The 17,398-nt window shown below is 41.8% G+C and overlaps 1 protein-coding gene across 1 annotated transcript; it reads right to left on the bottom strand.

Annotated features, from left to right (window-relative positions):
- Positions 1–16,941, bottom strand: LOC132816127 (patched domain-containing protein 3-like). The gene is made up of 4 exons (XM_060825589.1): positions 16,031–16,941; positions 11,162–11,283; positions 10,915–11,060; positions 1–1,873 (listed from the first exon to the last, which is right to left on the bottom strand). Exons 1-4 carry the CDS (start codon positions 16,763–16,765, stop codon positions 237–239), a joined length of 2,640 nt encoding a protein of 879 aa, XP_060681572.1. The 5' UTR covers positions 16,766–16,941; the 3' UTR covers positions 1–236.
- Between the last annotated feature and the right edge of the window lie 457 nt (positions 16,942–17,398).

Here is a 17,398-nt window from a genome sequence, read left to right as displayed (position 1 = left end):
TTTGTGAGGTAAGGTGTTTTATTTTTTGGTACAATTGCACTTAAAAAAAAACTGGGACACTATAAAAGTAAAACAGATGTAAACAAGTTAATTAGTTGCATAGCTCTTTTGTTTCCAGGTTTAGATATGGATATGGATGTTGGGAATGTTCAGTTTGGAGAAACTGGGATAATCAAGACCTTGACCTCCTAAAATATTTCAATCAGTGATACCTAACTCTGACCTGCTGGGTCCCTTTATAAAACTGCATTTGAATCACTTCTCATCTTTTGTTCCAATGCCTCATCAGAGTGGACATGGATTTTTGACAGATTCATTGCCTTATCTGATTTTGCACTGTTTGATTTTCTGCGGCTTGCACTAAATGTCAGGAACACAGGCAGAAGTACAAGGCCATGAACAGCCCCAAACGTTATGACAAGAAACATGATTTTAAAAAACGTCCTAAATATGTAACTTGCTGCAGCAGCCAGCACAACTACACCCAGTATGGTCGAAAGGGCCCCTTGGATGATGGGATATCCAAGGCTGTATAATGCATCAATACTTCGTTCATTTGCAGTTTCTCTGTCACTAGACACAAAAGCATATGAAATGTGAGCTGAAAAGTCCACAGAAAAACCAATACAAATGACCAGATTAATCATTGATATCGAATCTAAATTGACACCCCAGAAAGTCATAAAACCAGCCACAGCCACTAAAACTGATGCAGTAGAAAATGTTACCCATATAGAGCAGATTGGATTAGGTATTAACAATAGCGCAATGATCAGCATTACAGCAGCAGCAACAACTACATTCTGTATCGTGTTGGATACAATAACAAGATATTGATCAAAATAGATAAATGCAGGATGATACACCAGCAAAGGGATTTGACATTCCTGTGCCAGCTTCCTTAATTCAATCAGCATGTTTTTCTCAGCGACTGGAGTATTGACATTAGTGGTCTGAATGAAAAAGCGAGAAGCATCAATTCTTTGCTTACTTTCTGAAAACCTAGTGTCAAGTTCAAATACAGGAACAATGTGAAACAATGTAGATAAATTTCCCAAGAATGCATTTTTTTCCTGAATGTCTACTAACATCTGTTTAGATATGGCAATGTACACACGAAGCCAGGATTCTGACAATTCAGGATCTACATAGGAGTTGTTTTCCAATCTGCCCATGCAGGTTTCAATTTCATCCTGAACAGTGGAATTCCAATATTCCACGGGTTCAGTGACAGCAACCATAACGCGTGGTCCATATGTTGAGAAAAAATCACTTTGATCGTCATAGAATTTAATCACATAGGAACCATCAAAGGCCAGATTTCTGAGATCAATTCCCTCTTTGATATTTATACAACCATAAATACTGACAGCCAAATAACCAATATATAGGACAACCACAAGTGCCTTGGTCCAAATGTTTGTGAGCCATGGACCATAATATTTCTTAAAGATGAAATAAATTGGATGTTCTAGTTCTGCACCAGTCTCACTATTATAAGCTCCACCCACACAACACATTGAATAGCATTTAGAGTCTTCTGGTTCCTGATCACTTTTGACTTTTCTGAATGTCAACCAATGCCTGTTGCTGGCTTCTCTTCTCCCGTTCAATGCAAGAACAGCTCCAAAAAAAGTAATGTTATAAATGAAGCAAAACAGAACTGTTGTGCCTGTGTAAACACAGAATGATTGGACAGATCGAAAAGGTGTCATAATGCCGATATAAAAGGCCAAAACATCAGTTAGAGTGGTGATTGTAATAGAGATGGCTGCTTCAGCGTATGTATCAGCAAGGCGATCTTCAACTTCATCTGTGACCTTGGTCATTTGCCAACTGGCGAGCATGACAAACATATCATCTATACCAATACCTAGAGTAATGAGAGAAGTGCAGCAGAAATTAATCAATAAATAACTGCAAACATAAGTGATTAAAATTTAACATTCTCACCTGAATGGTGCCTGATGAGAAATCAATGCTTATTTATCAATTTTTTTTATTGATTTCATGGGATATGGGCATCATTTTCTAGTTTTAGAGCTACTTTTATACTTTATTCCCTTTGAAATGAAGGTAAATTTTCCATTTGCCTTCCCTATTACCAGCTGAACTTGTAAATTAGCATTTTGTAATTGTTTTTTAATCATTCACAGAATGTGGGTGTTGCTGGCTCGAGCACCATTTTGCCTATCCCTAAGTGCCCAGAAAGCAGTGGAGAGTCACACCCCTCACCCCCCACTGCTGTGGGTCTGAAGTTTCATATAGAGTTAGAACAGAAAAGGGTAGCAGCTTCTTTCCCCAGAAAATATTTGTGAACCAGATGGTTTTTCCAACAACTTACAATGGGTTTCATCATTAGATCATTGTTAGACTCTTACTTCCAGATTGTTTTCAAATTTTCAATGGCACTAATTCAAACACTAATCCCTCGAATACTACCTGGGACTCTCAATTAATAGTCTATAGCACCAATAAGCCCTCACCCTCAATACTCGTAAATTAACATTTTGGAATTGTTAATTTACAAGTATTGCATTACAATTATAGTTTGCCCCATATAGGAGTTAGGTATAATTGGTTGGCTCAGTTGGCTGGACAGATGGGCAGTGAAACCAACTGTAAAGGGTCAACTCCTGTATCTGCTGACATTATCAGAAAGATCCTGCCTTCTCAACCTCACCCTTCACCTGAAGCATGGTGACACTTACCACCAGTTGTTTCTCTCTAATGGTTGAATCCCCTGGGTCTGTAGTGACATTATCTTTACAGTTCAAATCAGAGAAACATCTGCTCAACTTTGGCTTCTGCAAGCCTGCCTGATGGCATAATAAATATAGAGCAGGGACATAGTACAACATAATTCATTCCAGACTTGAGAGTTTCAACAACTGGTATCAATGGCCAGACTTTCATCCTTCTAAAAGATCATGACAGACATTTATGTTTAAACCAGGCAGACAGAACTGCAACATTGAATAATGGAATAGCTACAGAATAGAAGACAACCTTTTGGACCGTCAAATATGTGCTGGCTCTCAAAAAGATCATCTCACAGGGTTTCACTACGCTGCTTTGTAAGTTCTGAGAGACAGACAAAATGGTGTAAAAGTAGTGAGTTCCAGGATTTTGACCCAGTGACGGTGAAGGAACAGTGAGAATTTCATATCAGGATGTTGCATGACTTAAGGGAAGCTTATAGATGACAGTGATCCCATTGGCTGCCCTTGTCTTTCTGGATGGTGGAGGTTGTGGTTTTGGAAGGTACAGTCAGAAGTACCTTGGTGAGTTACTGCAGTGCATTTTGTAGATAATGACAGCAGTGTGCACTAAGTATTAGTGGTGAAGGGAGTGAATGTTGAAAGTGGCACTTGGGGTAACCATCAACTGGCCTGCTGTATCTGGATGGTGCCAAGCTTTTTGATTGTTGCTGGACCACCTTTCCCTTGACCTCTGAGAATCACATGGTCTATTTAAACACTTTGACCATGACAATAGTAAAGACAAATTTGAAAATGCTTTTCTTTTATAAATGAATTCATATTCTAGAAACTAGTAAAGCATTGGAAACATTATCTTCTCCTCTTAGTATTTGGTTGAAATGTATTCGTGGCATTTTTTTACTTCTAGTTTACTTATAAACAAAGGATGTTTGAAAAAAGATACTAGAGTTAGATAGAGGCCTTTGGAAGGAAAGAACTTTTCAAAGTGGAAATCAGAAGAGAAAAAGAGGTAGCCGTTTGCAGGATGGCTAAGCAATTATTGAAAGATATTTTACTACAATAAAACACAGATCCACAGCAACCACAAGCATTCTTTTACATGTGTGCATCATGTGGGAAAGGCATGGGGTCTAAAAAACCCAGCTGAAGAAAATAGACACAAAGATATAGGAACAGATTTAGGCCATTTGGCCCATCAATTCTGCTCCACCATCCATTCATGACTGATATATTTCTCAATCCCATTCTCCTGCCTTCTTCCCTAAGACTCTTGATCCCTTTAACAATCAAGGATCTATCTATCTATGCCTGCTTTCTGCAGCAATGAGTTCCATAGGTTCACCACCCTCTGATTTCAGAACTGAGATGAGGAAGGATTTCTTCAAACTAAGTGACTGCTTCACAGAGTACCTACATGCTGTCTGCAAAAAAAAAGTCCTGGGTTTCCAATTGTCTGTCACTTCAACAAACCTACTGTTCCCCGGCCAATATCTCTGTCTCAGACTTACTGCAGTGCTCCAGCAAGGTGCAGTGCAAGTTGCAAAACGGCATCTCATTTTCCACTTGGGTACTCTACAACCTTCTAGACTGAACCATTTTAGGGCTTGAGGCACCTTTTCTCATGGCCTTACCCCAACCCCCAAACACCAGGCCTTGTTATCACATGACTAGCTGTGAATAGACCCTGTTAGCAGCTCTCTATTCTTCAAGGCTGATTATTATCCACCTCTGTCTGTCCAACTATCAGTCTCTCTTGTTGGGCTCTATCTCCATCTATCGAGTACTCTCTATTCCACTTCCCACCCCCACCCCGCCACTCCATCTTCTAAACAAAACCAACCTTTATCTGGTTACAATTAGTTGTGAAGAAAGGTCATTGGACCTAAAACACTAACTCTGATTTCTCTCCACAAATGCTACCAAACCTGCTGACTTTTTCCAGCAATTTCTGCTTTGTGTCAGTGGTTGAATGGGGTTTGAGAGACAGGAACAACATGCATTTGGAAAAGCATGGACTGATTCAGGATAGTCAGCATGACTTTATGCATGACAAATCATGCCTGCCAAACTTGATTGAGTTTTTTTAAAGAGATGATGGAGGCGAGTGACCAGCGGTATGCTGCAAGGATCTGTGCTTGGTCTACTGTGTTTTGTCATTTATAAAAACTATTTATAGGAGAATAAAAGGAGACATGGTGTGTAAGTTAGGAGAAAGTGAGGACTTCCTGATGAAGGGCTTATACCCGAAAAATCGATTCTTGTGCTCCTCAGATGCTGCCTGACCTGCCGTGCTTTTCCAGCACCACACTCAGCCCATGGTTTGTAAGTTATCAGATGAAAACAAAATTAGTGGTATAGTGCATAGCAAAGAAGGTTATCTAAGAGTACAATAAAATTGTTATCAACTAGACCAGTTGGTTGAGGAATGGCAGATGGATCTTAAATGCAGGATGTTGCATTCTGGTAAGACAAACTAAGGCAGGACTTAGGCAAAAGGGAGGACGGCAATTGCTGGAAACCAGAGTTTAGATCAGAGTGGTGCTGGAAAAGCACAGCAGGTCAGGCAGTATCTAAGGAGCAGGAAAATCAATGTTCATCAGGAATAGAGGCAGAAAGCCTCCAGGGTGGAGAGATAAATGGGGGGTGGGGCTGGGGAGAAGGTAGCAAAGAGTACAATAGGTGAATGGGGGTGGGAATGGAAGTAATAGGTCAGAGGGGAGGGTGGAGCGAATAGGTGTGAAGGGAGATTGGCTGGTAGGACAGGTCATGGGGACAGAGCTGAGCTGGAAGGTTGGAAATGGGGCAAGGTGGGGGGAGGGGAAATGAGGAAACTGAAGTACACATTGATGCCCTGGGGTTGAAGTGTTCCGAGGCGGAAGATGAGGCATTCTTCCTCCAGGTGTCGGGTGGTGAGGGAGCGGAGGTGAAGGAGGCCCAGGACCTCCATGTTCTGGACAGGGGGAGGAAAGAGTTGAAATGTTGGGCCACAGGGTGGTGGCGGAGGGCGTCCTGAAGATGTTCCCTAAAGCGCTCTGCTAGAAGGTGTCCAGTCTCCCCAATGTAGAGGAGACCGCATCGGGAGCAATGGATACAATAAATGACATTGGTGGATGTGCAGATGAAACTTTGATGGATGTGGAAGGCTCCTTTGGGGCCTTGGATGGAGGTGAGGGTGCAGGTTTTGCAATTCCTGCGGTGACAGGGGAAGGTGCCAGGATGGGAGGATGGGTTGTTGGGGGACGTGGACCTGACCAGGTAGTCACGGAGGGAACGGTCTTTGCGGAAGGCGGAAAGGGGTGGGGAGGGAAATATATCCCTGGTGGTGGTATCCGTTTGGAGGTGGCGGAAATGTCAGCGGATGATTTGGTTTATGCGAAGGTTGGTAGGGTGAAGGTGAGCACCAGGGATGTTCTGTCCTTGTTTCGGTTGGAGGGGTGGGGTCTGAGGGCGGAGGTACGGGATGTGGATGAGATGCATTGGAGGGCAACTTCAACCACATGAGAAGGGAAATTGCGGCCTCTAATGAAGGAGGCCATCTGGTTTGTTCTGTGGTGGAACTGGTCCTCCTGGGAGCAGATATAGTAGAGGCGGAGGAATTGGGAATACGAGATGGCATTTTTGCAGGAGGTAGGGTGGGAAGAAGTGTAATCCAGGTAGCTGTGGGAGTTGGTGGGTTTGTAAAAAATATCAGTGTCAAGTCGGTTGTCATTAATGGAGATGGAGAGGTCCAGGAAGGGGAGGGAGGCGTCAGAGATGGTCCAGATGAATTTAAGGTTGGGATGGAATGTGTTGGTGAAGTTGAGCACAAGGTGGCGGCAATGCAGTCATCAATGTAGCGGAAGAAGAGGTGGGGGGTGGTGCCGGTGTAACTACAGAAGATGGACTGTTCTACGTAGCCGACAAAGAGACAGGGAAAACTTGGGTCCATATGGGTGCCCATGGCTACCCCTTTGGTCTGGAAAAAGTGGAAGGATTTGAAGGAGACTTAGTTAATGGTAAAGCCCAGGGGAGTATTGTCAAACAGAGAGACCTAGAGGTGCAGGCACATGAGGTGGCAAGAACAGGAAGGCAGATTACTACCTAAATGGAGTCAGGTTAGGTAAAGGGGCAGTACAAAGATCTGGGTGTTCTTGTACACCAGTCAATGAAGACAAGCATGCAGGTACTGAAGAAAGTTAATAGCATGCTGGCCTTCATAACAAGAGGGTTTGAATACAGAAGCAAAGAGGTTCTTCTGCAGCTGTACAGGACCCTGGTGAGACTGCACCTGGAATACTGTGTACAGTTCTGGTCTCCAAATTTGAGGAAAGACATTCTGGCTATTGAGGGAGTGCAGCATAGGTTCAGGAGGCCAATTCCTGGAATGGCGGGACTCCCTTATGTTGAAAGATTGGAGCGACTGGGCTTGTATACCCTTGAGTTTAGAAGACTGAGAGGGGATCTGATTGAGACGTGTAAAATTATTAAAGGATTGGACACTCTGGAGGCAGGAAACATGTTTCCGCTGATGGGCGAGTGCTGAACCAGAGGACACAACTTAAAAATACAGGGTAGACCATTTAGGACAGAGATGAGGAGAAACTTCTTCATCCAGAGTGTGGTGGGTGTGTGGAATGCTCTGCCCCAAAAAGCAGTGGAGGCCCTGTCTCTGGATTCGTTGAAGAAAGAGTTGGATAGAGCTCTCAAGGATATCAAGCGTTATGGAGATAAGGCAGGAACAGGATACTGATGGAGGATGATCAGCCATGATCATAATGAATGGTGGTGCAGTCTCGAAAGACAGAATAGCCTACTCCTGCACCTATTGTCTATTGTCCTTGAAAGCGGTGTCATGGGTAGATAGGGTGGAGAAGGCGGCATTTGGCACACTTGCTTTCGTTGATCAGAATATTGTGTACAGGAGTTGGGACATTATGTTACAACTGTACACATCATTGGTAAGTTCAAATTTGGAGTACAGTGTATATTTCTGGTCACCCTTCAATAGGAAGGATGTAATTAAACTGGAAAGAGTTCAGAAAAAATTTACAAGGATATTACCAAGATTGAAAGTCTTGAGTTATATGGAGAGGCTGGATAGGCTGGGCCTTTTTTTTTCCTTGGAGCATTGGAGGCTGAGGGGTGACCTTTTAGAGGTTTAAAAATAGCCAAGGTTGTTTTGCCATGGTAAGGGAGTCTAAAACTAAATGGCATAGGTTTTGGGTGAAGATTTAAAAGGGGCAACTTTTCCACATGGAAGGTGGCGCGTATATGGAACGATCATCCAGAGAAAGTGGTAGAAGCGTGTACATTTACAACATTTAAAAGACATTTGGACAGGTACATGGATAGGAAAGCTTCATAAGGATATGGGCCAAATATGGGCAAATGGAACTAGTTCAATTTAGGAAATTATGTCACAATGGAGGAGTTAGGCCAAACCATCTGTCTCCATGTTGTATATCTCCATGACTTAAGAAAATCCTGAATTGGAACTCCCATGTCCATTTGTGCTTCAGATTTTCAAAGCCTTTCTCCATTTAGAAAATTGTCTGCACCTCTATTCTTCAAGTGCACAATCTCAAATTTTCCTATATTGTATTCCATTTGTCACTTCTTTGCCCACCCTCCCAAGCCAGGTCCAAATTTCTTCTGTCGCCTCCCTGCTTCCTCAACATTACTTGTCCCTCCATGATATTTATATTTCAATCTGGATACAGAAATAACCCAATGTGCCAATGTGTGAGTATACAAACATGCAAAATAGGTGTAGAAGTAGGCCATTCAGTCCCTTGAACCTAGTCTACCATTCAATGAGATCATGACTGATCTGATTGTGTTTCAAATTGCATGTTCCCATCTGCCACAAGTAACCCTTGCCTAAAAATAATCTATCCACCTCTACAGTAAAATAAAATAATGACCAAGCCTCAATTGCTTTCTGAGGCAAAGAGTTACAAAGTTGTGTGATATTCTGAGAGAAATGAAATTCTCCTCATCTCTATCCTCAATGGACAATTCCTAATTTCAGAACTGTACTTTTAATGCCAGAACTGACCCTCAGGAGGAAAGGTCGTTTCCATGCCTGCGTTGTCAAGAAATTCAGAATTTTAAGTTGCTCCCTCATTTTTCTTAATTCCAGTGAAAACCTGCCCAGACTGGCCTTTTTACCCAAACATGTTACATACACCAGTAGGAGAGTGTGGGACCACTGGATATAATCTCAGAATAAGTCGTCATAATGTTTAAACAGAAATGAGGAGGAATTTCTTCTGTAAGAGGATGAAACTGTTGAATTTGTTATTGTTGACGATGGATCATTACCATCACAACCAGTGCGAGGTCTGGACCAGTCCTGAACAATTATGGTCGAAGCGGTTGCATATTTCCCTTAGCTTCATTTAGTCACAGTAAGATGGAGACTGAGACCTTTATTGGGTCATATGCTATATTGTCATTCTTGGCTTTTAAAGATAACTCCATAGTCAGATGACAATAGGAACAAAAAAAAGGTGAAAATTTTAAAATCAATGGATGATAATACGTTTAGAGAAAGGTATGCTGATATTATGAAGGCAATGGTTTTTGATGTCTTAAAAAGATTAAAGTAAATAAGTTCCCAGGGCTTGATGGAATCTTTCCCAGGTTATAAGGGGAGGCAAGGGAGGACATTGCTGGTGCCTTGAGAAGATCTTTGCATCCTCTTTAGCCACAGGCAAGGTCCTGGAAGAATGAAGAATATTTGATTTGATTTATTTATTGTCATATGTATTGTTTTACAACATACAGAGAAAAGTGTTGTACAGAGTTGCCACTCTCTGGAGTTAAGAGTCTAATAATGACCATGAAAGTGTTGCCAGTAGTCAGAAAAGCCCTTCTGATTCACTCATGTCCTTTAGGGAAGGAAACTGCCATCATTACCTAGTCTGGACTACATGTGACTTCATACCCCAACAATGTCATTGATTCTTAACTGCTCTCTTGATAAATTAGGGATTGGCAAAAAATACTGGCCCTGCCAATGTCTGTGTCCCATGAATTAAATAAATAAACAAAATAAACTGATAAACAATTACTGTTGATGAATAATCAAGGCCCTAACACAGACCTTTGTATGTGTCCACTGGTCACATCCTGCCAATTTGAGTACTTAACCATTATCCCTCTTTGTCAGCTGGAGGGATGATGAAGGGCTTTTGCCCAAAACGTCGATTGCGCTGCACTTTGGATGCTGCCTGAACTGCTTTGCTCTTCCAGCACCAGTCCAGAATCTGGTTTCCAGCATCTGCAGTCATTGTTTTTATCCTGTCACTATATGTTTAGTGTGCACTGTACTTGATACTGGTTCAGCTACCACAGTGAACCGAACCTTTGACACTACTGGGTTTATATCTATCAGCCAGGCCTCCCTGATTGGACCAGATTAGCAGCCCCAATCGGGGTGCCCTGGCTGACAGATATACTCACATTCTATGAGATCCAACCGGCTGACCTCATTACATGCACCGTTGTGTATTCCATCTTTCCTACCTCTCAAATCTCTCTATCTCTGCTGACCAATCTCTCATTTCTCACTGAAATATTTCACCGCTTCTATCCTACATTGGACTGGGGTACAAGGATGCAGACATTATGTTGCAATTATACAAAACCATGGTTAGACCCCATATGGAGTACAGTAGGATCTGGGCACCACACATCAGGAAGGATATACTGGCCTTCAAGGAGGTACAATGTAGGTTTTATTCTTGTATGTCAGGATTAATTTATGAGAAGACATCACATAAATTAGGCCTGTTTCTTCTAGAATTTAGAAAGTTAAAGGGTGATCTGATTGAACTCTTCAATATGTTAGATAAAGATGAACTATTTCTACTGGTTGAAGATTCTAGGAGGAGGAACACAGTCTGAGAATTGGAGTCAGACCATTCAGGAGAGATGGTCAGGAATCACTTCTATACGCAAAGAGTGGTAGATTTTTGGAACTCTATTTCACAAATGGCATTTGTTAAGTTTTAAATCTGAGATAGATAATATTTTGATTAGCAAAGATATTAAGGCATAAGAAAGAAAAAGATGTCTATGAAATTAGGCCACAGAATGATGGTACAGTCTCGAGGGGCTGAATGGCCTACTCCTATGTTCCTATGGTTCTATGTAAAATCATTTGAAATTTGATCATACTTGCAATTGTAAATTAACTATTACTGACCTAGAATCAGAAAAGGTGCATTGGCAGTATTGATAGCAAATTTAATCCCACAGTGTAACAGCAGTCCAAATCCTGACAGTACAGCTAATCCAGCCGATATAACTCCCAAAGCAGCGATCCAGAACTTATTCCTCACACAGTCCAACCTGAAAGTAAATTTAATAATATTATATAACACAACAGATTTTTCTATAATGTACTCTATGAAAGCATGTCTTAAATAATTGTGAAAAAAAATAAATTTTACCTCATACATGATAGAATAGAAAAGAATATTGAAAGGAAATACGTGACAGAGAACAAAGGAATAATTTTCTTAGAAGTCCCTTCAAATTCTTCTTGTCTTGACATTGATGTGAAATAGGAAACCTGTAAATCAGGAGTAAAAGTTATTAATTGTCAGAATACTATCATGTTATTTTAGAAAGCAACATCCTGAGCAGCTGTGGTATGTGGGAGCTGGTAGATGCTGGAGCAATCCATGGTGACCACATCTGCACAAATATCGGCTGCTCCAGTACATCGACTCAGGGCTAATGAGCTGAAGTTGGAGCTGCAGATACTGACATATCAGGGAGTGGGAAAAAAACCTAGTCACTGTTGCAGGAGGCAGTCACACCACTTAGATTAATTATATTAGATTTGCTGCATGGTTAGGGACAGTAGGGTGTCACTGTGGATGAGGTGGCAATATGGATCCATAATTTAGCTTTGGAGGAGCCTCAGTCAGTGCCTTTCTTTGATAGATCCTTGTGTGGTCAAAGGCACAGGCAGGAGGCAGAATGAGTAAATTAACCTCAGCACTGTGGTTCAGAGTGCCATTCAAGTTGGGGAAGTAAAGAGAAATTTAGAGATAATAATGCATGGCATAGTTTGGGGAATAGATACCTTTCTCTGTTGCACAGACAGAGTGGCCCAAAGGCTGCATTGCCTACCTGCAGCCACACTCAGGACATCCCTTTAGGCTGGGAGGAACTTAGAATGGAACAGGAAGGATCGATTTGTTGTGTTTGATGTGGACACCAATGACATAGGTAGGACTAGGAAGAAAGTACTGGATTACTTGGGGACTAAACTGTAAAGAAGCCCAAAGGTAACAATCTCAGGATAATTGGCATCGGATAAATAGAATCTCTAGAATCTCCAACGTGGAAACAGGTCATTAGGCCCAACAAGTCCAGTGACCATCCGAAGAGTAACCCACCCAGACCCATTTCCCCTATCCTATTACTCTACATATACCCCTGATTAATGTACGTAACCTACACATCCCTGAACACTATGAGCAATTTAGTTTGGCCAATTTACCTAACCTGCACATTCTTTGGAATAGCGAGGTTAACGTGTGGCTCAAAGTTAGGGTGTGGGAGAAAGGAGTTCCAATTCATGGGGAACTGGCACCAGTACAGAGAAAGACAGCTTCATTTCAACAATGCTGGGATCAGTGTTCTGCAGAATTGCAAAACTAGGGCTGCAGAGTGTTTTCAAGTAATTGGAGTGGGGAAATAGTTCAGCTGAAGGGAGTTTGATTATCATTTTTTTTTAAAAAAAGAGTGTCAAGAACAATCAGAATGGACAGAAGGGTCTGTTTTCATGCCATATGACTCTACTGCTGGAATAGATCAAACCTGAAACCAGGTCTCCTTACTTAGATAAGAACACTACCATGAAATCAAAATAACACCAGGAACGAGGTAGATATTTTAAATCAACCTGCTTGAATGTGTTATAAAACACCACCTTATTCCACATTTCTTTGGCAGGTCAGACACGATCCCAGAACTCCTGGCTCAAATGTAGGGGTGCTAACATTGTGTCACAGAACACCCTCAGATACTTTTTGGTTGATGTTTTTCATCAACCTGTTCAGATGTGTTATGACACACCTCTGGAATTGGTCAGACTTGACCCCAAGCCTCCTGGCTCAATGGTAGGGACATTACACTTCTTCCATAAAAGAGTCCTCAAGACTCTTTATAAGTAGCCAGTTTTAATCATCCTGGTCAAAATATTGCTCAATTGCATCAGGACAGTGCTGCAGCAGAAAATCCTAAGGATAGATAAATCCCCTGGGCCAGACGGGATATACTCTAGGTTACTGCAGGACATGAGGGAAGAGGTTACTGCGCCTTTGGCGATGATTTTTGCGTCCTCACTGTCCACTGGATTAGTGTCAGATGATTGTTGGGTGGCAAATGTTATTCCCTTGTTCGAGGAAGGGATTAAGGATAATCCTGGGAATTTCAGACAAGTCAGTCTTGCGTTGGTGATGGGCAAAAGTGTTGAAAAGGATTCTGAGTGACAGGATTTATAATTACTTGGAAAACCATAGTTTGATTAGAGGTAATCAGCGTGCTTTGAGAGGGGCAGGTCATGACTCACAAACCTGATGGAATTCTTTGAGGATGTGACAAAATACATTGCAGGTAAAGCAGTGGATGTGTTGTACATGGATTTTAGCAAGTTGTTTGATAAGGTTCCTCACAGTAGGCTCGTTCAGAAAGTAAGGAGGCATGGGATACAGGGAAATTTGGCTCAATACAGAATTGGCTGTCCCATAGAAGATAGAGGGTGGTGGTAGATGGAAAGTATTCAGCTTGGAGACCAGTGGTGTTCCACAGGGATCAGTTCTAGGACCTCTGCTCTGTGATTTTTAGAAAGGACTTGGAGGAGGAAGTGGAAAGGTGAGTTAGTAAGTTTGCTGATGACACAAAAGTTGGTGGAGTTGTGGAGGGCTATGTAGGTTGCAACGATACATTGACAGAATGCAGAATTAGGTTGATAAGTGGCAGATGGAATTCAACCTGGAAAGGTGTGAAGTGATTCACTTTGGAAGATTGAATTTGTACACAGAATACAAGGTTAAAGGCAGGATTCTTGGCAGTGTGGAGAAAGAGGGATCTTGGAGTCCTTGTTCATAAATTAGATTTTTGGGTGGCATGGTGGCACAGTGGTCAGCACTGCTGCCTCACAGCGCCAGAGACCCGGGTTCAATTCCCGCCTCAGGCGACTGTGTGGAGTTTGTATATTCTCCCCGTGTCTGCATGGGTTTCCTCCGGGTGCTCTGGTTTCCTCCCACAGTCCAAAAATGTGCAGGTTAGGTGAACTGGCCGTGCTAAATTGCCCATGGTGTTAGGTGAAGGGGTAAATGTAGGGGAATGGGTCACGCTTTGGCGGGTCGGTGTGGACTTGTTGGGCCGAAGGGCCTGTTTCCACACTAAGTAATCTGACATAAACTGAGGCATTCTGGCATAAATATAGGGACACTACTAGTCTGCCATAATACTCAAGATTCTTTATTGGAATATGTCTTCTAACCAACCTGTTCAGATGCTGGTATAGAGCTCTGTAACTGATGTGGCTTGAGCCTGTGGCCTCCTGTCTTAGAGCTAGGGCCATTACCACTGCACCACCACTGCCTTTAAAAGGTTTTTTATTTAAATGTATCCAGCACTCATTGGATTCAGCTAAGAATAATCCTTCCAGTTGGATGACAGGGGAAATGTGTTACAGGTTGCTTGATTGGTTAACTCTACGAAAGACTAAAGACAAAGTTAAGGCAGCAAGGAGGGAGAGTTTACTATGACCACCGACAGAGTGAAATTTGTATATTTAATAAGGGCCACTTTCCTTCTATAGTATTGGAGAGAAAAAGGAAGTTGGAGATGAAGGGTAGCTACTAAGGACAGAGAGGCCAAGGGATTTCTTTTTGAGGAAGGTAGTAATGATATCAGAGCTGAAGAGGACGGAGACAGTATTTGTAAGAGGGAGCAGGTGGCAATATTAATCAGCATGGGGATCACAGGTTTGGTAGGAATATGGTGAGGGTCTCATGGGATAAGGGACAGTTGGCAGAGAAACTAGATATATAAATTTAGTGATGAGGATGGGGGAAATGTTTAAACTAGTGGGCTAGGCAAAAAAGGGTGGAGAAGTGATAGAGGCAGCTGAATAGAATGATTGCAATTCAATGGTTAAGAAGGTAATGAGCTGCTTTTAGGATGGAGGCAGCATGGGAAAATGGGTTAAGGAGGTGGCAAGGAGTGGAAATAATAAACTGGAGATTAATTTTGCATTTTATAGAGATTATGCAATTATAAACAATTTTTACAGATGAAGACACAGCACTGGTCCAGGCAGATCTGATAATAAGGAATGGCTAAGTCATTGTTTGCCGTAAATGTTCACTCACATCCCTTGACAATGAGTGCTGGACATGACCAGCATGGTCAGTTCTAAAAGGTCATACTGGACTAAATGCGTTACTCTCTCCACAGATACTGCCAAACCTGCTGAGTGTCAACACTTTCTATTTTTGTTTCAGATTTGTAGCATCAACAGTATTTTGTTTGTATTTGAGATGACCACCATATTAGGGGTCAGACATAGTAATGGTTTCAATGGGGACAATAGTACTAAAGTTGGAGATGAATCCACATTCACAGGAAGCTCTCCAATCAGGGAAATCAGTTTTGGAAATCCAATAGCTAAAACCTTATCTCCGGAGATGCCTTTAGAGATCTTTTGAAGGCTTGCGGAATTTCCTGCCTATGCCTCTGAACAGTGAATGGAGTGAACCAGAAGACGTCCTCAGTTTTAGAATTTTCATATTTAAAAATTTTCATATTTTTAAATCCCTCCATGATCTATTGCTTCCAGCTCTGCAACCTCATCCTCTACAATTCTCTCAAATATTTGCCCACATCTAATTCTGGCTTCTTCAGCATCCCGGAATTAAATTGCTCCTGCATTGTAGGTGGCCTTTTCAGCTGTCTAGGCTCAAAAGCTCTAGATTTCCCTTCCTAAACCTCATCGCCTCTCCCCCTTTCATTACACTCCTCAAAATTTACCTTTGATTGAGTTCCTGATCAGCCCCCAATTACTCGTCATCTTCTTCATGTCATTTTTGCTGGACAATATTTATGTGATGCTCCCAAGACAGCTGACTATACATTAAATAAATTCAAGTTACTTTTGTTGCAGTTAACATAACAATTGATACGATAGAAACTGGCAAGACGAGATCATGGCTGCAGTCCACCACAGATGAAGATAATCTGAGATAATTGACTGAAAACTGACTAGCTTCAGAATTAGAGGCTCATGAAAAACTCACCATAATACTCTCCTGATCTTTCAGTTTGTTCGGAAAAACCTGAAGGAAATTCTTCAGCCACAGCAAACTGAGGGTTTTCATGTCATCATTATCTTCTTGTAGATAATAAACCAGTCTAATAGCCTTTGCTTTATTAATATAATTTTGATCTTGGTCAACACCTCCAACAGCCAAACCAATAAAAGTCTTATTCATCGTAGGGTAAGAAATCCTCGTGTTGGTTGCTAGGCTGCGATTTATAATATTTAAAATTTCATTTCCGAAGCACGAGTTTGCCATCCGTGTACAAAGAGAAGAATAGGTGTACATGACACCTTGACTATTGTTGATGCTGAGCTGCTTTACATCAGCATCAAGTGACAGAATCTCTTGAAATGCAGCAGCTGTCAAGATATTGTCATCTTTCGATACAGCAATGAAAGAAGCAAACACCCCCTCTGTGTAAAGTCTCTGACTGGAGAAGAATTCAGAATCAGTGGTTGGAAAATGTTTTGTAATGAACTCTCTCTCAGATTTTGCTGGTCCGTATATGGGTGTAAATTGCTCCTCTATGTCATTGCTTTCATGTCTCCGTAAAGAAGAAAAACCCGAACCCAGAGCAGCAGAAAGTATCAGAGGAATCGTGAGGAAGCACCAGGAATATTTACTCACGAGGATTCCAAGTTTACGAAAAGCCCGGCGGAGAAGTTTCTCGATACAATTTGTCCTGCACTGAGTCATGCTGAGAGATACCATGGTAAAACAAAACCTGATTCCATAAACTTTCACCTCAGTTTTTCAAAACGGGAAGGAAGTGTTGTAGACGCAAAACCAGAAGTTACTGGACAAGCCCAACATGTCAAACGGTATCTGTGCGGAGAAAGGAAGTTAATATTTATGGTTCGATGAGCGGATACTGGAGACATCAGCTAAATGCCGATGCCACGCTGAGCTATTGAAATGAAATCACGCGATAAAAACTGTTCATGGTTTAATATCCATTTATTACGTAACAATTGATGCAGATTGTTTTCCATTAGTATCTGATTAGTCAGAGTTCTTAATTTAGACAAGTCTGTACCATGTGAACTGAAATATGAAACATTGGAGAAGGTTTAAGTCATCTCATCCAGGAATCAAAGGCTGATGAAACAAACGGCGATAGGGCGAAGACAGCAGGGTTTGTGAGGCCTCCGGCTGATCTTTCAGGCTTTGCCATGGCCTGGAATTGCTGGGCGGGGATCCCAGGGTTGTAACCCTGCAACAGCCAGGCAGTCCCAGGTCATGCTGGTGTGTGTTAGAAATAAATTTAATAAAATTTATACGAGACCACCAAAACTGGGGACAAGACAATTTATTATACGAGCTTGCAAGAAAGGGCATCAAATG

This window comes from Hemiscyllium ocellatum, chromosome 5 (genome assembly GCF_020745735.1).
Source record: "Hemiscyllium ocellatum isolate sHemOce1 chromosome 5, sHemOce1.pat.X.cur, whole genome shotgun sequence".
Lineage (NCBI taxonomy): Eukaryota > Metazoa > Chordata > Chondrichthyes > Orectolobiformes > Hemiscylliidae > Hemiscyllium > Hemiscyllium ocellatum.
Note: the sequence above shows the minus strand (reverse complement) of the source record. Positions and strands in the feature narration are given on the sequence as shown.

Excerpts from the sequence above, each read along its gene's own strand:
- LOC132816127 (XM_060825589.1), bottom strand. The coding sequence starts at position 16,765 with ATGGTATCTCTCAGCATGACTCAGTGCAGGACAAATTGTATCGAGAAA. Across the intron at positions 11,284-16,030 it reads AAGATCAGGAGAGTATTATG|GTTTCCTATTTCACATCAAT; the intron begins GTGAGTTTTTCA and ends CCTGATTTACAG. Across the intron at positions 11,061-11,161 it reads TCTATTCTATCATGTATGAG|GTTGGACTGTGTGAGGAATA; the intron begins GTAAAATTTATT and ends ATTTACTTTCAG.